This window comes from Sus scrofa, chromosome 5 (genome assembly GCF_054392235.1).
Source record: "Sus scrofa isolate SSC_HxYL_T2T_F1_AM1 chromosome 5, Sscrofa_HxYL_maternal_Yorkshire_Landrace_v2.0, whole genome shotgun sequence".
NCBI lineage: Eukaryota > Metazoa > Chordata > Mammalia > Artiodactyla > Suidae > Sus > Sus scrofa.
The window spans coordinates 26,929,634-26,952,125 of NC_139387.1; the positions used below are offsets into that span (position 1 = coordinate 26,929,634).

General features: G+C 52.1%; 4 protein-coding genes across 5 annotated transcripts; 2 read left to right on the forward strand and 2 right to left on the reverse strand.

Moving 5' to 3' along the window:
* The first annotated feature begins 66 nt into the window (after nt 1-66).
* On the forward strand, nt 67-2,697 carry TSPAN31 (tetraspanin 31). Its single transcript, NM_001444499.1, has 6 exons — nt 67-221; nt 737-904; nt 1,127-1,207; nt 1,527-1,658; nt 1,949-2,062; nt 2,164-2,697. Exons 1-6 carry the CDS (start codon nt 159-161, stop codon nt 2,236-2,238), a joined length of 633 nt encoding a protein of 210 aa, NP_001431428.1. The 5' UTR covers nt 67-158; the 3' UTR covers nt 2,239-2,697.
* A 233-nt stretch (nt 2,698-2,930) lies between these two features.
* CDK4 (cyclin dependent kinase 4) lies at nt 2,931-5,684 on the reverse strand. The gene is given in 8 exon segments (NM_001123097.1): nt 2,931-3,266; nt 3,506-3,641; nt 3,782-3,832; nt 4,081-4,190; nt 4,356-4,523; nt 4,641-4,776; nt 4,936-5,172; nt 5,618-5,684. Coding segments are annotated over 7 exon segments (912 nt in total). The 5' UTR covers nt 5,154-5,172; nt 5,618-5,684; the 3' UTR covers nt 2,931-3,173.
* A 4,458-nt stretch (nt 5,685-10,142) lies between these two features.
* MARCHF9 (membrane associated ring-CH-type finger 9) lies at nt 10,143-14,774 on the forward strand. Its single transcript, XM_021091899.2, has 4 exons — nt 10,143-10,642; nt 11,690-11,845; nt 12,516-12,708; nt 12,963-14,774. Exons 1-4 carry the CDS (start codon nt 10,286-10,288, stop codon nt 13,295-13,297), a joined length of 1,041 nt encoding a protein of 346 aa, XP_020947558.2. The 5' UTR covers nt 10,143-10,285; the 3' UTR covers nt 13,298-14,774.
* A 2,080-nt stretch (nt 14,775-16,854) lies between these two features.
* CYP27B1 (cytochrome P450 family 27 subfamily B member 1) lies at nt 16,855-22,209 on the reverse strand. 2 transcript variants are annotated; one of them, NM_213995.1, is made up of 9 exons: nt 21,990-22,207; nt 21,169-21,359; nt 20,472-20,674; nt 20,190-20,390; nt 19,934-20,106; nt 19,568-19,740; nt 19,285-19,363; nt 18,801-18,998; nt 17,627-18,489 (listed from the first exon to the last, which is right to left on the reverse strand). In NM_213995.1, the coding sequence occupies exons 1-9, from the start codon at nt 22,170-22,172 to the stop codon at nt 18,376-18,378; spliced, it is 1,515 nt and encodes a 504-aa protein (NP_999160.1). In that variant the 5' UTR covers nt 22,173-22,207; the 3' UTR covers nt 17,627-18,375. The 2 variants fall into 2 exon arrangements, 1 of the variants encoding a protein (NP_999160.1); XR_014845311.1 differs by lacking the exon at nt 19,568-19,740 and having other exon boundaries at nt 16,855-18,489; nt 21,990-22,209.
* Nucleotides 22,210-22,492: the final 283 nt, after the last annotated feature.

Sequence of the window (22,492 nt, forward strand, 5' to 3'; positions counted from 1 at the left end):
AGCCAATGCAAAGGCAGGGGTGGGACGGTGCAGGCGCAAAGGATTAGGTTTGGCTAGACTCGATTTAAAGAGACAGAAGCTGTCGGAGTCCAAGAAGACGGTCCCCGCGACCCTCCCCCCAAGTCCTTGGGACCACTTGGGTCCCCAAAGCTGGGGAGATGGTCTGCGGAGGCTTTGCCTGCTCCAAGAATGCGCTGTGTGCGCTCAACGTGGTCTACATGGTGAGGTTTTGGTGGTGGGGGAAGCTACGGGCGGAAAGGCGAGTGAGGAGAATCTCTAGGGGACTTCCGGTGGGGAGAGGGGTGTACTGGGGGTTCCGGGAAGATTCCTGGGAACTTCCGGCGAAGAGGGAATTCCTGGGGACTTCCGTGGGAAGAGAGGAGACTTCCGGTGATCAGAGGGTTTGTCTGGGGGTGGGGGTAATGAAGTGAAGGCTGTGGGCACAAAGGCCCAGCCCTCCTTCAGTTTCTCCCAAACAGAAGTGATGGATGAGCTAAATGCTCCGTTCTATATTAATAGACTCTCCTATCTCTACCACCTCCCAACCCAGCCATTCTGACTTCCGATGGGAGGGGGGCAGAGTGCCAGGGAGGCTCCTGGCCCTGATAGTAGCACCTCCTCTCTCTCATTCCCACAATTTTCCTTTGTGGTCCAACCCCTGCCCCTCTCCCCTAAAGCCTTTGGCTGTGGTGCATACTGAAACTATTTGAGATGCATCCTGCTCTGTTTCCCATAGCTGGTAGGCTTGTTGCTCATTGGAGTGGCTGCTTGGGCTAAAGGCCTGGGTCTGGTGTCCAGCATCCACATCATCGGAGGAGTCATAGCCGTGGGAGTCTTCCTTCTTCTCATTGCGGTGGCTGGACTGGTGGGTGCTGTCAACCACCATCAAGTACTGCTATTCTTTGTATCCTGACCTGAAGTGATGGGGCCCCTGGAGCTCTTGGGAGGGCTGAATCAGCTAGGAAAAAGTTAGAAGGGTCGAGCCCCCTCCATACCATACTCTATAAAGCTGATTAACTGTATTGTTTTCAACTGACTTGGTTGTGTAAGTTCTATGAATAGGTAAGCTCAGATAGAACATAAAGGAATCTGTTGGGACTTTTTTTCCCTTAACTCGTCCTCTCAGTACATGATCATCCTTGGCTTGGTCTTCATCTTCCAGTTTGGAATCTCTTGCTCATGTCTGGCTATTAACCTAAGCAAACAGGTAAGGTGGCACCCCTTCAGGTACTTATTCCCCCCCGCACTAACTCCTTACTCAGTCGGGCAACAAAAACTATTACTAGGCCCACTACCTTCAGACCCTTGAGCCATATCCTTCCTCTGGGATGTCTGGCTAATTGTCCATGAGGATGATCCAGGAGAAAGTGGGTAGTTATCCCTATGTGCACCTTTACTTCTGAAGGAAAACTCCCTTTACTCGAACAGGGAAAACTGAGGCACTTGAACTGAGATCAGGATGTAAGGAGATTCTTAATTAAGGTTAGCAATAGCAATAATTTCTTTCTGCCTGATATATTCTCCAGACAGATATCATCAATGCTTCTTGGCGGGTCATGAGCAACAAGACTCGGAATGAACTGGAAAGAAGTTTTGATTGCTGTGGCTTGTTCAACCTCACAACCCTGGATCAACAAGATTATGCTTTCTGCACTGCAGTGAGTTGGTGCAGAAAAAGTGGGGGGAGAGGGTAGGAAAACTGGGTTAAGGACAGTGCCATATTGGCAGATTTGAGTTTGTGACTGGCAGCTCAGTTTTATTGAGGGCTGTGTGCTGGTAGGAGTGGGGGTGGATACAGAGGCCAAGGAATCATCCACATGGGATTCCAGGCTGTAGGATGCTGATCAGGAAGTGGGAATATAATTTCTAGGGCCATTCACCACTAGGTATTAGACTAGAGCAGCATAGCAACTCTGCATTCTCCTAACTCCCATATGTTTATCCTCAGATCTGCAAGAGCCGGAGCCCCTCATGTCAGATGTGTGGAGAGAAGTTTCTTAGGCATTCAGATGAAGCCCTGAAAATCCTGGGAGGTGTTGGACTCTTCTTTAGCTTTACAGAGGTAACATTCTCCAGTTGCCTAATGTCCTTTCTCTACATCTGTTAAGTCTTAGTCCCAGAGATTCAAAATTGTTGCTCACCTCTTCCCCTCTGCTTCTACAGATCCTTGGTGTTTGGCTAGCAATGAGATTTCGGAATCAGAAGGACCCTCGAGCCAACCCTAGTGCCTTTCTATGAGATGCTGAATCCTTCTGACTTTTCTCCCGCTGTTTGCTCTCCCTAAGCCTTTTTTTTCCCCCTCCCTTAGGGAAAACCTGGGGTTTACAGCCCTTTTTGTTTGAGGAAAAAGGAAAGGTCTTTTGCCATGTTCCCTAGATGACTGAATAGCTAGGCTTTATGCCTTGACATGTTTTGTTGGGAACAAGATTATAAAGAATAAAAAAACCTTCCTTCCTCTCTCCCTAAGTGGATATGGAAAGCTCCTGAAAGTGCATGAGATGGGATAGAGGTCGGAGGAACTCCTGGCTCTGTTTCCCCTCTTCTCCCTTCCATGTGCTGGACTGCCTCAACACATCCTGGCTCCAAGGGTAAATCAGGGACAAAGCCAGGGAGAAAACCACCAAGAACTCTTGTAATAAGCTGGACCCAGTTTGAAGAAGTTCAGTAAATATAAAAATAAAAGCCATTTAAACTCTATATTCAAAAAAGCAACATAAGTGCCTTTTCTTCTTTTGCCAGTTAAGGAGCTCCACTGACTCTATAGACTCTATGATTCTGTGGGGAAGTGCCATCTTCCAAATGTTTTTTTTTTCTTTTTTTTTTTTTCAAATCCCTAAATCAGAGGAAAAAACATTCCCAGAAAAAAGACCGTATTTCTTTGTTTTGTTTCTCCTGTATAAAAAAGGATTCTAGTATCAAGGTACAGGGAAGGGGAGAGCAAGGAACATACCCCTTGGTGTAAGGAAATGGGGGGGGGTAAGTCTCAAAAGGAGGGGAGGGAGGGGAATGTCATTAAGGCAGCAAAATATTCTCTGTAAAAAGACAGAGGCAGTCGTCTCCACACCCCAGAGATGAAGGCAGAGATCGACTTCTCGGCAAGGGACTCTCAAGTGTTCAAAGGAAGGGAAGTGTTGGCTTCTCTTCTCTTGGTTCTGTTGCAACCATTCCATTGCTCACTCTGGGTTACCTTCTGCCTTATGTAGATAAGAGTGCTGCAGGGCTCGGAAGGCAGAGATTCGCTTGTGTGGGTTAAAAGTCAGCATCTCCTAAGAAGGGAGGCAAAGGTCAGAAAACTGTGAAGAAAACAAAATAGACTTCTACTCACCCTTAACAATATCTAGAATGGGTTCTTTTCTATCTCTCTTTGTGGACTGCCATTCAAAGCAGCAAGAGAAAACTAGCCCATCCACTAATGAGTCTCAGTGATCACAATGTGTTTGGGTCCCTTTTATACTGCTGTTTTTTCACCCCAATCTCACCCTGTGCCCATACCCAAGCCCAGTACCAGTAGCAGCTGTGCTCCAGACTCCTCCATCTCAGGTACCACCGACTGCACTGGGCGGGGCCCTCTGGGGGAAAAGGCTCCTCGGGGTAGAGACACATCTCGGGGCCAGTCATCCTCTGGGGGCAGCCCAATCAGGCTATGGGAAACAGGAGAACTCTGGTCAGGAGGGCCCGTCTCTAGCCCCCACCCCCAGGGGCAGAGCCAGTTTCCAACCAGGGCTCAGCAGAAAGAGGACGACTAAGAATGGAAAACTCTTTTCCCTTCCCAATCACTTACTCAAAGATTTTGCCTAACTGGTCAGCTTCAGAGTTTCCACAGAAGAGAGGCCTGAGGTGAGAAAAGACATAAGACAGCAGTCATTTTCAAACATATGGTGGAAGAATGATTACAGCTTAGTAGCTCAGAACATCGGGTATGTAGAATAAAGAGCTATGGAATTCCTAATTCCAGGATATTTCAGAGCTTCTGGTTATAGACCAGATGGTCAGGAGTACTCAAGTAGAAGAGTGGCCATGACATGGATGTGGTTTATGAATAAGAGATTTGGGAAATTATGGGTTATTTGGGCCCCATACTTTCGACGAAACATCTCTGCGAAGATACAGCCAACGCTCCACATGTCCACAGGTGTTGCATACGTAGACTGCAAAAGAACTTCTGGAGCACGGTACCAGAGTGTAACCACCTAATAGGAATAAGAAGGGTCGATGAGGTCCCTACTCCTTACCATGAAGCACAACTGCTTCACTGAAGTCAAGCACGTAAAAAACACGTGACTTCCCAACTGCTACGAGCAAGCATTCTCCTCCCACTAACCAGAAGCCATTTTGGCTACCATCTTTCTACTGACCACAGGTGTAAGTGCCATCTGGTAGCTGTAGATTCTGGCCAGGCCAAAGTCAGCCAGCTTGACTGTCCCACCACTTGTAACCAGAATGTTCTCTGGCTTCAGGTCTCGATGAACGATGCAGTTGGCATGAAGGAAATCTAGGCCTCTTAGAAACTGACGCATCAGATCCTGGTTTAGAAGGGGGAGGTACAGAGAAACTGGAAACTAGGCATCATACTGGAAGCCACAACAGATGCTACTACAAAGATCCCAGTTTACTTCTCAGTATATGTCCATCCTACTCACCTTGATGGTCTCCACCGGCAAGCCTGGTGGGGGTGCCTTGTCCAGATATGTCCTTAGATCTTGGTCCACATGCTCAAACACCAGGGTCACTTTGGTCTCTCGATCAGTTCGGGCAGTGGCACAGACATCCATCAGCCTGGCCAGAACAAAAGGTCACTCAGTGATCAATCATCTTTGACCTAACATGGCTTCCCCTATTCCTTCAGGGTCCCCACTTCTTTCAACCACCACTCCCCACCTACAGGTTGTCTATTCCTTTTTACTACCCACTCCCAACCCTCCACCTTCTTCTCACCGGACAACATTGGGATGCTCGAAAGCCTCCAGCCGGCGCAGTAAGGCCACTTCACGAACCGTGCTGATGGGCAGGCCCCCTCCAGCACCTCCTCCATTGGGGACTCTTACGCTCTTGAGGGCCACAAAGTGGCCACTGTGGGGATCCCGTGCTTTGTACACGGTCCCATAGGCACCAACACCAATCTCCGCCACTGGTTCATACCGGGAGGTAGCCATTCTCAGACCAGATGAGACCCTACAATCACAGAGACTCCTGCCACCAAATTCCCTTCCAGAGTTCAAATAGTTATGAGCCTGCGGCAACAAAGTGTCTCGCACAAAACATATCCCAAAGACAACAAGAGCAGCATCCCGTCCCTTCCCCAAATTTCCATAAGGCCGACCCCCCTAGGTAACACAATGATTAACCAAAAGCCCTCCAGCCACGTGAGGCCCTAGAATTAAAAAATTCCTTCTTCTTTGGGACTATCAAGCCCTGTACAAGGGAAATCCCACACGACACACCCCCTGCATTGAAGACCCTTCACCTAGTCCTTTAAATTACACCTCCCTATGACCACAAAGGAACATACTACACCCTGCACCACTTCCCGCCCTCGAGCGACCCTTCCAGACCAGCCCGCGTAGGAAGCCGGGGAGGACTAGAATGGTCCCTATTCCTGGAAGGGGGCTACACTTACCTCGCCCCGTGTCAGGAGCTGCGGGGGCGGCCCGTTATCGGGGCCCCGGAGCCGGTTCTTGCAGCGCCATGCACTCGAGCTCTGTCTGGGGCAGCTGGACTCTACGGGCCCGACCATAGACATAGGCCGCAGGCTAGAGCGGCCCCCTTTGCCCCCACCCTCACCATGTGACCAGCTGCCAAAGAGGCGCGCGGAAACTGGCAGGGCGGGGCGAATGTGCCGGACGTTCGGAACACGTGACCAGAGTACGCGTGCGCAGAAAGGCAGCTTGGAGCCTATTTGACCGGGAAGGGGGCGGGGAAGGGAAAGGGGCGGAGGGGCGATGGCAGCCACGTGATCTGTTGCTATCACACGTGACCGCTTGACTGCTTGGAGGAGCAGAGGTGTGGTTACGCTGTAGGGCACGTGACTGGCTGCCGTAACTCTGGCGAGGGGGGGGCGGGAGCCTAGAGAAGGTGGAGTCCAATACGGTGCCATGGCAACCTGGGCCACCCAGATCCCAATTCCCCATTGCAGGCCGAGCCGGAGCGCCAACTCCAGTGTCACTATGCGTCTGTCACTCTATATGCAGAGTGGGGGGCCTGGGGACGTGAGGAGGTGCTGTCGCCTTTATGTACCACCGCCATCGGAAAACATATTCTCATTTGTGTCTTTGTTTCATTCACTCATTCAACAAATTTTTACCGAACGCTTACTTCCTGTGTAAATGTACGGTTTTTGCTACATGAGTTTTTTTGGTGTCTCAGGCACTAGCCCTTTAAGGTAGTGAAAAGGCTATATGTAAAGATATAGCCGGCAGCGTGATCATATAAAATAGAGAGGACACAATACCCGTTTTAGGGCAAAACTAGCATTAAAGGACTGATGGAAGGCAGATAAATACAGTAATCCAACAGGAAGCGTGGCAAGGTAGTGTGCCTTCACCTCTTCAGAACTTCCATTTCTCCCTGGGAGTGTTAAAGCAGAATCTAGATACCTCCTGGCAGAGAGGTTATTAATGAGCTGGAAACAGGAATACTTGACCTTTAAGGTTCTTTTCCAGAGTTCCTGCTGTGGTGCAGCGGGGTGAGATCCGTTGAGTTAGTTGTCTCTGTGGTGGCACAGGTTCAACCCTACCAGGCGCAGGGGGTTAGCGATCCCACGTTGATACATCTGCAGCTCGGATTCAGTTCCTGGCCGGGAACTTCCATATGCCACAGGTGGGGCCAAAAAAAAAGTTTCTTTTCTGCACTAAGATGGTGTGTGTGTGTGTGTGTGTGTGCACGCGCGCGCGCACGCTATTATATACATCATATACAGATGGATATAGGAATGAGTGTGTGCAAGGAAGTTACCACCACATTGCATAAAAATGACTATGCCCTTGTCCAAACCTTCTAACTTTTTATATGGGGCCATTGAGTGGCCTTCTCTTCCACCAGTGCAAGCTTCCTTAGCCTTTGTCCCTCCACAGAACAAATGTTCCCCACTCACAGACATCTAGGTAGGCAATAGGCAGGTTTCTCTGGCTTCTCTTGTCTTACTGGCTCCAACTTCTTTATCTCCCAACCCTTTGGGGGAATGGGGATAAGGAAACGTAAGGATCAGTGTCTCATTAATGATAAACTGTCTAATATCTGAAACCATTCTATTAGTCTATTTGCTCTCCTTGCACCCTAACTTCTGTTCTCCTTAACCATCTGGCTGAGGATGTCAAGCTTGAGATGAACATAAATTGTGTTGCATTCTTTTTTTTTTTGTCTTTTGTTTTTTTTTAGGGCCACACCTGTAGCATATGGAGGTTCCCAGGCTAGGGTTCGAATCAGAGCTGTAGCTGCCAGCCTACACCACAGCCACAGCAATGCTGGATCCTTAACCCACTGAGCGGAGCCAGGGATCTAACCTGAGTCCTCATGGATACTAGTCAGGTTCATTAACCACCGAGCCATGGCTGGAACTCCATGTTGCATTCTGAAAGTTCTAGCTCTGGGCCCTTGCTGGCAAGGGCAGCTGGGATACTAGTAAGAAACATCTCAAGGTCTAAACTGGCTAAATTGCTCCATTGGCTGTTTTGCTAGGAACGTTCCTGAAGTCTGTCTCTGAGTGTGCCGAACTCCCTTCCCATACCAGCAGGGTTCATTTTAGCCTCACCTTCCAATGAAGCCCCCCTACAACTCACTGTCTTTAAAATAGAACTCATTCTCTGGGAGTTCCCTGTTGTGGCTCAGTGGTCACGATCCTGACTAGCAACCACAAGGATGCAGATTCTATCCCTGGCCTCCCTCAGTGGGTTAAGGATCTGGCGTTTCGGCAATCTATGATATAAGTCGAAGACACTTCGTAGGCTGGCAGCTTTAGCTCTGATTAGACCCCCTAGCCTGGGAACTTCCATGTGCTGCAAGTACAGCCCTAAACAACAACAACAAAACAGATAGAAGTCATTCTCTATGTTGGCTTGGGTTCCAGCCCCTTTTTCATCTTTTTTTTTTTTTTTTTTTGTCTTTTTAGGGCTGCACCCATGGCATATGGAGGCTCCCAGAATAGGGGTGGAAATGGAGCTGTAGCCACTGGCCTATGCCACAGCCATAGCAATGCCGAATCTGAGCCAAGTCTGCCACCTACACCACAGTTCACAGCAATGCCAGACCAGGGATCAAACCCACAACCACATGGTTCCTAGTTGGATTCATTAACCATTGAGCTACGACGGGCACTCCAAGAACTCTTTTTTTTTTTTTTTTTAAGGGCTTCATCTGTGGGTATGGAACTTCCCAGGCTAGGGCCTATGCCACAGCCACAGGAATGCCACATCAAGTCACACCTGTGACCTGTATCACAGCATGTATCAAAGCTAGATCCTTAACCCACTGAGCAAGGCCAGGGATCAAACTGGCATTTTCCTGGATACTAGTTGGGTTCCCCCCCCCTTTTTTTGTCTCCTTTTGGCCGCCCAAGAATATGGAGTTCCTGTGCCAGAGATCAGATCCAAGCCACAGTCGAGACCTAAAACTTAGCTGTGGTAACACTAAATCCTTAACCACTGTGCTGGGCCAGGGATTGAAACCTCATCCCAGCACTCCCAAAACACCACCAATCCCACTGCGCCACAGTGGGAACTCTGAACTCCTCTAGCCCATTTTTCTGATTCATTCATTCATCCATCCAAAATATATGAATGCCTCATAAGAGCATTACCCCCCTTTAATCACTTTCTATCGAGGAGCCTTAATTTGGCAGTCTGTTCCTGATTCTGTACCCTCCCTTCTCCTGTTAATTACTCTTTTACTAATTAATTTTTTCCCTGTGTGTTTGATCCAATGGGCTCCCCTGTAATTCCTTTTCCCTCAGAACTGGAAAAGAGAAGATGTAAGTTTAAGGCACAAATAATGTGATGAGGAGGTACAACTGGTTCTGAGTCAAGACCCCCATCAAAGCAAAGAGCTGAGTTTCCTTGTGACGCAGCAGGTTAAGGATCCAGCATTGTCACTGGAGCAGCTCAGGTTGCTGCTGTGGCGCTGGTTCAGTCCCTGGCTGGGGAACTTTCACCTGCCTCTGAGGTGGCCAAAAAGATTAAAAAAAAAAAAAAAAAAAAAAAGCAAAGAGCTAAGTGTGTGTGTGTGTGTGTTGTTCACTTCAGTGCAGTGGTGGTGGGGAAAAAGAGTCCCTGGAAAGACATTCATCCCTTTAGCACTCTGGTCTCCTTTGCTCACTCACCTTCTTCACAGATTACAATTACACACTTCTGTTTCTCATACCAATTTCATCCCTTACACACTCCTCTCTTTTCCACAGTCCCACACTGTGCATACTTTTCAGTCTTTTGTGTAAAAGTGTTTATTGGTCGAGTCAATCTCTTGCTCACTCACTTCACCTCAGACCGTTGCATAGCCCTTTCTTTGCACACTCCTATTTTGCACAAGTCTCTTCCTCCCTGATGCACCTGCGTCTTTGACCACTCACCTTCTATCCTCACCCGCTCACCCCCCCCAACACCCTCATTCACACATCTATTCTTCTACCCGTGTGCACACCCCCCTTCCTTGGCCACTCCCCTCCCTCCACCCTTCCCCAGGCTCGCACACTCGCCCCCGCCTCTGGGGACACCTGCTCGCGCGGGGCAGGGCGGGGATGCGCAGCCGCGGCCACTTCTCTCCCCCTCCCCGCCCCGCCCCTCCCTCCGTCCCTCACCGGCTCCCCGGCTCCCGCCCCGCCCGCCCCGCCCGCCCGCCGCTCCGGGGGGGTCTCCGCCGCCGCCGCCGCCGGAAGGAGCCGCCATTTGCCACCGCCGAGCGCACAGGCCGAGCCGAGCCCGGAGCCTGAGCGGGACTGGGGCCAGTAGGACAGCGATGGGGAGCGGCCCCGCCGCAGGAGGACCGGGTCGCGTAACCCCGGAGGCCCGGCCGGCTCCGGACCCGGACCCGCGGGGCGCGGCACCCTGAGCCCCCCCTCCCCGCCCCCTGCCCCGGCCATGGCTGCCCGCCCCACCGCCCCCGGGCCGCCAGCCCTCTCGGCCCCGCAAGCCCCGGAGCCCCGGCAGCGGCAGCAGTGAACGGCGCTCGCAGGCCCCGAAGACCCCGACCGGGCTCGGCTCTCCAGCGCTCGCCCCCTTCCCGGCCTTGTCCTCTCCCTTCCCCCGCCGCCTGAGAGCCCCCCCTTGCACGCCGCCCCCCGCCCCCCGGCGCCCGGACGATGCTCAAGTCTCGGCTCCGCATGTTCCTGAACGAGCTGAAGCTGCTGGTGCTGACGGGCGGGGGGCGGCCCCGGGCCGAGCCGCAGCCCCGGGGGGGCGGGGGAGGCGGCTGCGGCTGGGCGCCCTTCGCTGGCTGCTCGACCCCGGACGGCGACGGCGACGAAGAAGAGTACTACGGGTCGGAGCCGCGGGCCCGGGGCCTGGCTGGAGACAAGGAGCCGCGGGCAGGACCCCCGCCGCCTCCCGCTCCGCCGCCTCCGCCCCCGGGCGCGCTGGACGCCCTATCGCTCAGCAGCAGCCTGGACAGCGGGCTCCGAACCCCCCAGTGCCGAATCTGCTTTCAGGGCCCGGAGCAGGTCAGGCCTGGGCACCCGGCGGGGCGGGGCGGGGAGGGGAGGGGTGGGGGCGCGCACCTGGGGCTCCCGGAGAGACGGCGGACAGGGGGGCGGGGCCTGAGGAAGCTGGGCGGGACCCAGGACCCCAGGTGGAAATAGGGTGAGGACTTGGCTGGAGACGCCTGCAGTGCCAGGTGTGGGGTGGAGGGGATCAGGGGCCCCAGGAAGGAGTGGGCTTTATTCTAGAAGGGCTCAAAATCCCTCTCACGCCTTAACCAGGACAGCCTTTCTCCCCCACTTCTCTCCACGCCAGAGTCTCTGTAGGCTAAGAAGACCTATTCTTTGGGAGGTGGGCAGAGAGGAGAATGCTTTGGTTACCACCTTGAAAAGAGGGGTGCAGCCACAGCCCTTGCCTTACTCAATAGTTCTCTCAGTGGGGCACTTTTCTTCACTTCCCATTCCACAACTTTCCTTCTCCTTCCAAAGACTATTCCTTGTTTTAATGTTATAGACAAAGTTGTCCCGGGACAGTACCAGGGGGGTGTCTCTATGTCGTGAGGAATTACTCTTTCATTAAAGGGTATTCCCTCCTTTAGGATTTACCTCCCCTTTTGATACTTGGAAACCTAGGACAGTAAGCCATCCCTGTCTGCACCACATCTGGGAAGTACTTTTCAGTGTTGGAGTGGGTTAGAAAGGCATGGCTCAGAAGCTCTGACCTCTCCTGTCTCTCCAGATCCTAAGAAGTGGGCTTCCTTTTGGGAAACCTTAAAGAGCACCCTCCTCAAAATCTAGTCACGGGCGAAGACCCAGTACTCACCGGCTAACCACACTCCCCCCTGCCTCTCTACCTCTCTTCTGTTGTGTCAGGAAACTTTACCTTGAGCTCTAACTTTTTTTTTTAGGCTGCAGCTTTAGTCTCTTGCCCTGTTTTGGTTGAAAGGCCTGAGTCCTTTTTTTAACGTGGGAGACTGAGTGAATTGAAGAAGAGGTTTCCCTCTCCCTGAATGAAAAGGACTGGGGTCAGGTGGCAATAGCTGACAGGGACCCACCTTACTCTTCCTCCAGGGGGAGCTCCTGAGCCCCTGCCGCTGCGACGGCTCTGTGCGCTGCACGCACCAGCCCTGCCTCATCCGCTGGATCAGCGAGAGGGGCTCCTGGAGCTGTGAGCTCTGCTACTTCAAGTACCAGGTCCTGGCGATCAGCACCAAGAATCCCCTGCAGGTGAGGTGCAAGGGGAGAACTCTGAGATTGGGGCAGAGGCCTTTCAGCAGTTAGAATCAGGGCCCCTTCAGGGAGCCTATTTCATCCATTTACTCTTGCTTCAAGTTGTGCTCCCCATGGTTACCATAATTTCCTGACTGTCTGTAAATCCTTCCCTCCTTCATTTACTTACAGAGTCAGTCACTGGGTGCCCCTTGTGTTCCGGGCACTGTTCTAGGCATTGGGACAATAAAAGAGGGAAAGATGGTAGTGCTGCTGCTACTATTGATAGAGATATGTGGTTTTCTATGTGTCAAGCTCTTGGTGTGCATTAACTCTTCTAATCTAATCCTAATAGTTATGTACCATTAGTATCTCCATTTTAAATAGGAGACCATTGATGCACAAAGAGATTTTAAAACTTGCTCAAAGTTACTGTGCCAGTAAGTGATGGATGGTCTGGCTTCAGAGCACTTGGCTGACCCTGCCTCTCTAAAATAAAACAAAAAACAGTCTCAAACAATGTGAGAAGTGCCATATTCTGGATTTGATCAAGGCACAGAGAAGACAGATTATTAATCCTGCCTTAAGGATTTCAGGAAATCTCTTGGAGCATTCTCCTATTCAGGGCCACCCTAACCTTGCCCTCCACCTCTTTCCGTGACTTTTTGGAGCCTTTTCTCCCATACAGTGGCAGGCCATCTCCCTGACGGTCATTGAGAAGGTCCAGATTGCAGCCATAGTTCTGGGCTCTCTCTTCCTCGTTGCCAGCATCTCCTGGCTCATCTGGTCCTCACTCAGCCCTTCAGCCAAGTGGCAACGGCAAGATCTGCTCTTTCAGATCTGCTACGGCATGTATGGCTTCATGGATGTCGTCTGCATAGGTAAGGGTACCTCTCTTAACCTTATTTGCTCCTCATCTTCCTCTAATTCACACACTTAACTTCCTGCCATTCCCACAGTTTCATAGTCACATTTTCTACCATTGGGAGCCTTTAGGGCTGTCTTGGTGCCTCTCCCTTCCCTGCTTCTTCAGGCCCTTTGCAGTCCTATCTTCTCACCCTGAAGAAATGTTTAAGTACCTCTGGCCTAGGTCTGGGCAGCAATTGACCCTGGATTTCTTATCCCTCTTGCTCAGGCCTCATCGTCCATGAAGGCTCCTCTGTCTACCGTATCTTCAAGCGCTGGCAGGCAGTGAACCAGCAGTGGAAGGTCCTGAATTACGATAAGACCAAGGACATAGGAGGAGATGCAGGGGGAGGGACGGCAGGGAAGCCGGGCCCCAGGACCTCACGGACGGGCCCCCCCTCTGGGGCCACTAGCCGCCCTCCAGCTACCCAGCGCATGCGGACGCTCTTGCCTCAGCGCTGTGGTTACACAATCCTGCATCTCCTTGGACAGCTGCGGCCACCAGATGCCCGTTCCAGTTCTCATTCTGGCCGTGAGGTTGTCATGAGGGTCACCACGGTCTGAACTGAACCCCAGGAGCGGGGATCTTGAGTCAATGCGTCGGCCAGAGATAAGCTGTCATGGCTGCTGGAGGTACTACCTGGACAAGGTGTTTGGGGCACACTGCCCTCACCACTGAGGATCTCTGTGGGCAGCCTCAAGCTGGAGACATTGTCTGGCCTCTACTGCCCACTGGGTAGAGACACCTGGATGACATTCCAGCCCCACTCAAGCTCCTCACACTCGTCCTGGTGCCAGTGGGCAGGTGGGAAGAACATCTTTTCTTCCCTAGAGAACCGTCCTTACCTCAGCTCCTAGGGCCTCCAGCCCCCCAGCTCCTCCACGGTGACTTGGTGAAGGGGGACCAATGCCAGAAGAAAGGGGCTGTAGACCCCCCCCATTCCCCACCCTATGGCCACAGGGCAGCTGGCAATAAGACTAGTATACATTGACCTCCCGTTCCCTGCATGAGGGCGGGGGTACTTCCCCCTGCTCCACCCCCCATTGCATGGGGGGAGGGCATAAAGAATCATTTATATGCACGTGGAGACTCCTTTCTCATGTGGGGCTTTTTTGGGAGATGTGGGGAGGTTTCTCTGCAGGGGTTGCAAATCCCAAATGCAACCATGGATTCTGAGTTGGAGGTGTGACTCCCACTTGGTGGTGAATAATTCACATTGACTGCTAGGTGGCAGTGCTCAGAAGTATCTAAGGGGTGGACCTGATACCTGCGTGTTGTGTGATTTAGAAAAAAAATCCTTCCATTGTGGTTTTCCTGTCTACCACACAGGGTAGGATTGAGGATAAATGAGGGACAGGTTGAATGCCACTGCAAAGAAGATCAGTGATGGCATAAAAAGATTTCTAGACTAGTTGATGGTCCATTTGTTTCAAATAATAGCTGGTTAACAAATTCCAGAATGTGTTTTTCGTCTGGAATTGCACAGAGCCTGGGAAATTTGTGTCGAGTATCATAATAGATAATGGAAAATACGAGGGGAAATAGACATTGCAAATGTTAAGGATGGTGGTTATTTGCAAGAATAAGAGCTTCTCCAGCCCCCTAAACACCGGGAGCTGGGAAAGGCTGGAGCTATCCTTCTTGCTCTCAGGATCTTGTGGCTTCTATTAATCCCTACCAGGAAATGTGCTCACCCAGAGAAGGGGTATAAAGTGAATTGGACTTATTTGGAGTGAGACAGGATTTCCCAGGGTTATGAGTCTCCAACCTCAGTTTAAGCTACTCTGATGGCAGTTCAGGATCACAGGTCTGATCCTAGTGTACCCCAGCTAGTGATAGTAACTGGAAGATATTGTGCTTGAAGGCAGCAGCATAGAGGACTGTTGTTTATAGGGAAAAGGTTTGGGAAGGACTGTTAAAATGTCAGCCTAAAGCCAAGGTCCCTCCTGAGGCCTTGGGCTGTGTATTATGAGTGATGGTATCTTTTACGTGAACTATTCATCAGCAATTAAAATAATTCATAACATTGCTTAAGTCAGATCCAGAGGCCTTTCCTATTATTGGTCTTTCTCTCAGGGAAAGTTCTGCTCTGTCTCCTCCTTGGGGATGTTTTGGGGACAATGCTTCACTATTAAAGATCACATATCCTTGCCCAGGGCATGGTCTCCCCCATCCCTATCCAAAAGGGGTCTTGGCCGCTGTCCATGGTGCTGGCACTCAGACCTGCCTGGGAATATAGGAACCAAAGCTGTATTTGGTTTTGAGTTACCTGGAAGTGTTGAAGTGCATCACTTCCAACCTCAGAGGGGATCAAAGTGGCTAAGCCTCCCCGTTTTTCCAGTGGGAAATCGTTTCCCTAGAGAGAGAATCTGCCACTTTCCCCACCTAGGGAGACAGAAAGGCCAGACGTCACTGATTTGCCATTTGCAGAATAGCTGGTGGGCCAGAAGGGAGACAGCAACTCCAAGCGACTACCAGTACCTATCTTGGCAAATAGGGGTTAGGTAGGTAAGACACAGGTGGGGTTTCCTGGGCCAAGCCTGGGCTGTCCCCAGGGAGGACTCCGCATGGAGGCGTAGCCATACCAAAGGACATAGGCACACTTACAGACACAGTGTCTCCATCTCCAGTCTGGGTCCTAAAACCAAGCTGAGTGAGACAGGACATTCTCCTCCTCCTCCAGTGTGGGGGGGCTTGGTACGAAGGTTGGGACCAGCACTCAGCATGGTCCTCTCTCCTTCCCTTTTTCCACCTTTAAGAGATTCTTGTCCAAGAAAGGATGAAAGCCAAGTATGGAGGTGGCCTTCTTGTCCAAGAAAGGGGTCATAGAAACTGCTGCCCTCTTCAGGTGAGCAGTCCTATTTGCCCAATGAGGAGTGTGCAAAACCCTCACCACTGATTCCAGGGAAAGGGTCTGAGAGGGAGAAGGGCTTTACTCAACCTCCAAGCTCAAAACTGCTAAAAATCAGGTCACATACGGAGTTCCCTGTGGCACAGCCAGTTAAGTATCTGGCATTTCGCTGTAGCAGCCTGGGTCACTGCTGTGGCGTGGGTTTCACCCCTGGCCTGGGAAAATCCACATGCCTCAGGTGCAGCCAAAAAAAAAAAAAAAAAAAAAATCAGGTTACTTAGGTTCAAGTCGAGTTCAGTGATAGGGAGTGGGGGTGGAGATTGAAAACCCAGCAGAGGAGAAGTTGAGAGGAGGGGGAGTAAAAGCACGAAAACCTTGGTCTCTGCACAGGGCCTTGGGTCTACCCTGTCCCCCTGTAGATCTTAACATAAAACAGATACCCCCCAGAAGGCTGATGGCTAATGGAGTTTCTGTAGTCAGGGAGCCATGTCTAGGGCCAGGACTGAGGTGGTGGGAGGAGGAGGAAGCATGAAGTGAAATCTGTCTCCATCCACTAATTGGAATGGAGGGGAGCAGGAGGAAGGGGGGCAAGTCCTGACAAGAGGAGGGTAATCTAGGCTACAATGGAACTGGGGAGTGTGCTGAGAGATTTATTTTTGTGGGAGATGAGTTAATCTATATACATCACAAGAGGAGAAGTCAGCCCATCCTCTGGGGGGCCAGAGGGTGCTGACTCAGGAAAACAGAGGCTCCTGCTGCCCACCCCTTTTTTCCTGCCTTGGTGCCCTAGGGCTTCTGGCCACCCCCACATTCGGCTTTCATCCTGTCTGTCTGTTTGTTCCTCTGCCTGTATCCTTGTCTTTCTCTGAAGAAAATTACCTCGGAGCAACTTTGCTAGAGAGGGGAGAGTGGCCATCCTAATGCATCCTTCGGTTCCAGCAGTCCAGACTCCAAAAACACTCTTCTACCAGAGTCAGCTGCCTCTAGGCATCTCAGCAAGTTCCTGGCTCCCCCACCCATTACAGCCTAGCGGTTGAAGCTACTTTTCAACACCACCCCCTTAATCTCTTACAGGGAGCCGGATTTTTCTGTTCCCAACTACAGACAGAAACATGTCTGGGTTTGCAACGTAAACCATTCTTCTAGGTGTCTAGACCTCCCATTGTTATGGGGGTCACTCCCAGGACCTGAGAAACCAAGGTGGAAGATTTGGGTAAGGATCTCGCCTCCAGGTCTTGTAGGAAGTAAGAGTGGGAAAGAAGTCAAAAGTCTAGGTTGGAACATTTAATATTTTTAAATTTAAAAACAATATTTAAAAACTTCAGGAGTTCCTGTCATGGCTTAGTGTGGTAATGAACCCAACTGGTATCTATGAGGACTCAGGTTCAATTCTTCACCTCACTCAGTGGGTTAAGGATCTGGTATTGCCGGGAACTGTGGTGTATCTTAAAGATGCAGCTGGGATCTGGCATCACTGTAACTGTAGCATAAGCCAGCAGCTATAGCTCCTATTTGACCCCTAGTCTGGGACCTTCCATATGCCACAGGTGCAGCCCTGAAAAGCAAAATAAAATAAAATAAAATATTTCAATATATAAAAGGATTGGGCAGGGACAGCCCCAAAGACATCTCTGCCTGATACCTAAGTGGTGGGGCAGGCCAACCTAATAGTGACCAGATAGCCAAGGAGCATTTTGTAAAAAGTCATAAACAGGTGAGAGTAGACTCACTTTCCTATGGGCAAGATGAGGAAAAGGCAGCGCCTGGTAGCTGCCTATCCCTTCTGCCACATGGTCCAGATACAATGTGAAAATATGTATGGTGTCACCCAGTCGAGGGTAGGCCCTGGCAAGGGATATAAAGACAACGGGGGGCGGTTCTCTGAGGGTCTAATGGGTTGAGGCTCCTGCGTTCTCACCACTGTGGCTCTGGTTGCTGCTGTGTGGCCTAAGTTTGATCTCTGGCCCAGGAACTTCCACATACTGCCTGTGTGGCAAAAAAGAAAAAAAAATACAAAAAAAAAAAGTGAGAGAACCTGAAATAAATGTTGCAATTCTCATTTTAAAGATAATAAGTCCCCATCCTTCCTCTCAAAGAAGTCACATGCAAGGAGAGAGGATCAACCAAGTGCAGATCAGAAGTACAATTACTTAGCTCATGCTGTGATAACTGTTTAGCCAGCAGCACCAGCCAGTGAACACTGTGAAGCCCCAAAAGGTCAGTAGTTGAATTCTTCCTCAGCCACCCATGATTATTAGTTAAAATCTGAGTTGGGGGAGTTCCCGTCGTGGCGCAGTGGTTAACGAATCCGACTAGGAACCATGAGGTTGCGGGTTCGGTCCCTGCCCTTGCTCAGTGGGTTGACGATCCGGCATTGCCGTGAGCTGTAGTGTAGGTTGCAGATGCGGCTCGGATCCTGCGTTGCTGTGGCTCTGGCGTAGGCCAGTGGCTACAGCTCCGATTCAACCCCTAGCCTGGGAGCGGCCCAAAGAAATAGCAAAAAGACAAAAAAACAAAAAACAAAAAACTGAGTTGGCCCTTGAAGAATGCATACGATATAACCAGAAGGGCTAAACAGGCAAATGGACCATGGTTTTCTCAGGGCCTGCTGGGTCAGGCCAAGTGCATACTTCACTCCTTGGTCAGGGCTGCCTCAAGTACTTTGCTATGGTCATTCCAACCCGTTTGGACAGAGAGCTGAGCCTCAGGGAATATACATCCCTTGGTCTTATGCCTAATAAACCCCTATGATGAGAGAAATGGTGATGATGACAGCCTCCTTCCACAGGACTATCTGTCCACAAACTGTAGATTGATGCTTCTCTCAGGTACCAGAACAGTCCGGGTCATGGGTCTGATTGGGGCAGAACCTGGCTCAGGCTGCACCTCAAAGTGGATCAAGATCTGGAAAGGGAGGAAAAAAGCTATTACTATGGGAGGGATCTACAATGGTGGGCTTGATTGGTAGTGGACATTACTACTGTTAGGATAGTCAATGTTGGAATGGCACCTGCGACTGGTAGGGGACATCTTGGTTATTGACAGTAGGTACAAAGTCCAAATACTCTCACTCATCCACCAGGCATATGGTGGGATTGACATATTTGAGGATAAAGACTCCCAAATCTTATATATTTTTCTATGCCTGTCAGGAAAAGAGCTCATGGCTTTAGATCTCTAAGGTATGGGGAAGGTAGAAGATCTTGATCACTCACCTGGGCCAAAGCCATTTGCAGCTCAAGCTCTGCCAGGCGTCTCCCCATGCAGCTGCGCTTGCCAAAGCCAAAGGGGAGAGATGCAAATGGGTGGGGGGCTGGACATTCCCCCAGCCAGCGAGCTGGACGAAAAGAATTTGGCTCTGGGAACTGGGCAGGGTCCCTTGAAGTGGCATAGTGACACAGAGTGACCAGTGTCTGGTGAGGGAAAAACACAAACTTGTCAGTTTGGTCCCAGGAATGCCAGGAGGGAAGTGGGGAATGGGATCTATGCACTGGGACAAAGGCAGACACTGGTTGGTTGTGGTGGGGAAATTTTCTGGGGCTACTTTTGGAAAGATTTCTCCACTGCCCCATTACAACCTAGAGAGACATTCAGGCCAAGGAGAGTGTTTGAAGGGCTTATGGGGAGTATTTGAGAAGAGAACCAGTCCCAAGATGGTGAGGGATGGCTTAGCAAAGGGGGCCCATAGGCTCTACTCACATTTTTGGGGATAATGTAGTCACCCACACAAATGTCTTTGTCTGGCACACGGGAGTTTCCAGGTACCACAGGGTACAGTCTGGACAGCAGAGCATGAAAAGGAGACAACAAGGTGAGGCTGGGGGCTGTAGCCAACTTCTCATGTCCCTCACCTTCCAAACCTATTCTTGGCCCGGCGTAGAGTACCATTTTCCTCTGCTCTTTCTCCCTACTCCCTTCCATTATCTGCTTTTCCACCCCTTCCCTAGCATTTTCTCTAGCTCCTCCTCTCCTGCCCCCTCACCTTAGCACTTCCTTGACCACTGCCTTAAGCAGGGGCAGCTGGGATAGAACAGTGGCTGATGGGTGGGCACTGGAGCTGGGGCCCAAAGCAGTTTTGATCTCAGAATGGAGTGCCATCTGGACTTCAGGGTGCCGAGAGAGTTCATAGAGAGCCCAGGAGAGTGTGTTGGACACCTGGAAGCATCGGAGGTGTGAGAGTGGGGACCCAGCATAGGAGGCAGAATATGAAGTAGGCTGGAATCCAGGGAGTGCTAAACCAAGCTGACCTAGGGACCATAGTGGATCTTCTGCAGCAGGAAAATGCCCCCTGAGAGTGGGGAGATTAAGCTGCGGAAGTGGGGCTCCTGACATGGAAGGGGAACCTCACCGTGTCCACTCCAGCCAGTAGCAACTCTGTCACATTCCCCAGGATGGACGGGGCTGGCAGCTCTTCCCGGAAGAGGAAGTAGGTCAGGTGCGCCCCAGATCCCAAGTCCTCCTCAGGCTTTCCCTGGCTCTTCATGGCAGCCTCGGCCTCTCGCCGCTCCACGTGCTCCTGGGCTATGGGGACAAGTTACAGGGATGCCTCACTACTCCTGAACAGCTTTATGTTCCCCCACGCGTACTTCATTTCTGTCCCTTACCAAATGCAAACATCTGGTCCCAGTCGCGGCAGAGGCGGGCCCAGGGTCCCGGCACGAGGCGGTGCAGCCAGCTGGGCATCGCCATGGTCAGGAGCGTGGACACAAACACCGATCCCACCGCGCGGATGAAGGTCTCTGTGTCTGGCGGCACTTCGGGTTCCAGGCAGCCCAGGCGGGAACCCAACAGCACCGCCGCAATGCCTGGCCGGGAGGGGGCGCTGTCAGGGCACCAAGAGACCCTGGCCGGGTGCCTCCTTTGCTGGTCCCTGCCTGGGGACTCACCTTCTAGTCCAAACTTATAAAACTCTCCTGCCACGTCCCGAACCAGGGCGGGAGGCCCAGCGCCCAGTCCCCGCTGGCTCCGCAGTCGCCGCACAAGGTCCTGGACCACGTCATGCAGGGTCCCGGCATAGCGGGCTGCCGCTTGAGGCCGGAGGAGCAACGGGGCCAGGAGACTGCGGAGCCTCTGCCATTCTTCACCTTCCCTGCAAGGGCGAGGAGAAGGGGTGCATCAGGGCAGACAGTGGTATGCAGAGGTGGCCCGACCGGGCAGGTTGCTCTGGAGAAGGAGCGTGTTTGGCTGGGGTGGCCCGGAGAGGGACTGCGTCTGCTCCCTTGGTGTTACAGAAATCTGCCCCTGCTTGTGCCCACTTTCCAACCCCCCTCCTCGTTACTCATTTCCTGCCCCGGAGGGGCCTGGGTTCCTAGGTAAGCTGAGTCACAGAATCTTACGACTATGGTACCTTAGCCCCTTCTGCAGTTTCTCAAGTTTCTAGCCTCAAAAGATAAGAGGTGAACGCAGGGGGAAGCGGGCGGGCGGGCGGAAGCCGGACTCTACCCGAGATTGGACGAAATCAGACTGGGGTGGGAACCCCGATTTGCCAGAAGAAACGACCGACCTCCCTCCACACCCCCAGACTGTCTCCAGACCCCCCACAAGAAAGGAAGGCAGTCGGGGCTTTGGGGCCAAAGCACTCACGCGGTGAGCAGTCCGCAAGACCGCTGGCGTCGGCGACGGTGCTCCGTCCAGGGTGAGAAGCTGCAGCGCTCGGGCAAGGGTCCCTCCTGTCGTAGCAGCTGCTCGACGAGCGTAGGGGCCGCCACGTACACCGTGCGCACCTTCCCGAAACTGGCCAACCACACTGGGCCAAAGCGCGCGGCACCCTGCACCTGGGAGAACCAGAGCAGCGGACACTGGAGACTCGGGCTGGGGACTCCCAGCTAGGACCGTGCCAATGCCAAGGGACTTGGCTACTGAGCTTTGAAAGGGGGAAGCTTCTGCTCCCAACCAGCGTATGGCTTTGATGCTGTAAACCCCTCCTTCTCTTTTTCCCCACTTCCTATCCCTAGAAAGTTTGAGTGTGATGGGCAAAACGGAGGAGCTTTGCGCAAAGCTGACGTTCGGGATCTCTCTTTGGTCACCTGGGCCGAGCTGAGGCGGAGAAATCTCTAAATGTTCCTCACATAGACTTTCCATCTCAGGAGGACCCCCCCCTCAAATGTATAGGGGCGCACTAGCTTCCTGCGCGGGGAAAGTACTCCGCCTCCCGCACACTTGTCCTGAACCTACCCGGCCTCCAGGCTTCTGCATAGGGAGAAGGCGTTTTTTGAACGCACTGCTCTGCTGGGTGTGGGGATGGACTCCGCGCCCAGTGAGCCACCGCCCCCAGTCCCAACTTGTCTTTTCCATAATTCATGGGCATCCATTCTCACTGGCCCTCTCTCCCACGTCCTGCAAGTAGAATTTTGTGACAGCCAGGTTCCCCAGCATTCAGTCCCAGGAACGGGGTCCCCTTCTACCTGTAGCTCGTGCAGCCGTGACAGACCCCCCTTGCAGAAAAGTTCGGCAAGGAAACCAGGCGTGGAGGGGCCTGGGAGGTCGGCCAATCCCCGAGGCGCTGAGTCGGAGCCTCTGGAACCCAGCTCAGGAGCACGGCAGACGCGATGGAACACTCTGGAAGCGAGCTTGAGGGTTTGGGTCATGGTCTGGCTGAGGGAACCCGCGAAAGCGCGCTTCTCCGGAGAATTTTCCCTGAGCCCTTATTTAACCCTTGGCTAGGTAGTGGCAACGCCCCCTTTTCAAGCTCCACAGCCAATCCCCTCTTCTGAGTGGTCGGTGCTGGGAATTAGCACCCAGGAACAGTAGGCTGGACAGGAGCTGCCAACAGGGCTCCCTTGGGTCTCATGCTGCAATGACCCTCTTGGGAGGGGAAGCTTGCCTCAGTTTCTCCTTCTGGGCTGGTGCCCAAGCTTAAGAGCTGAAAGGTCTCTTCCTCGGGAAGGCTATTTGATGAGGCTTAAGT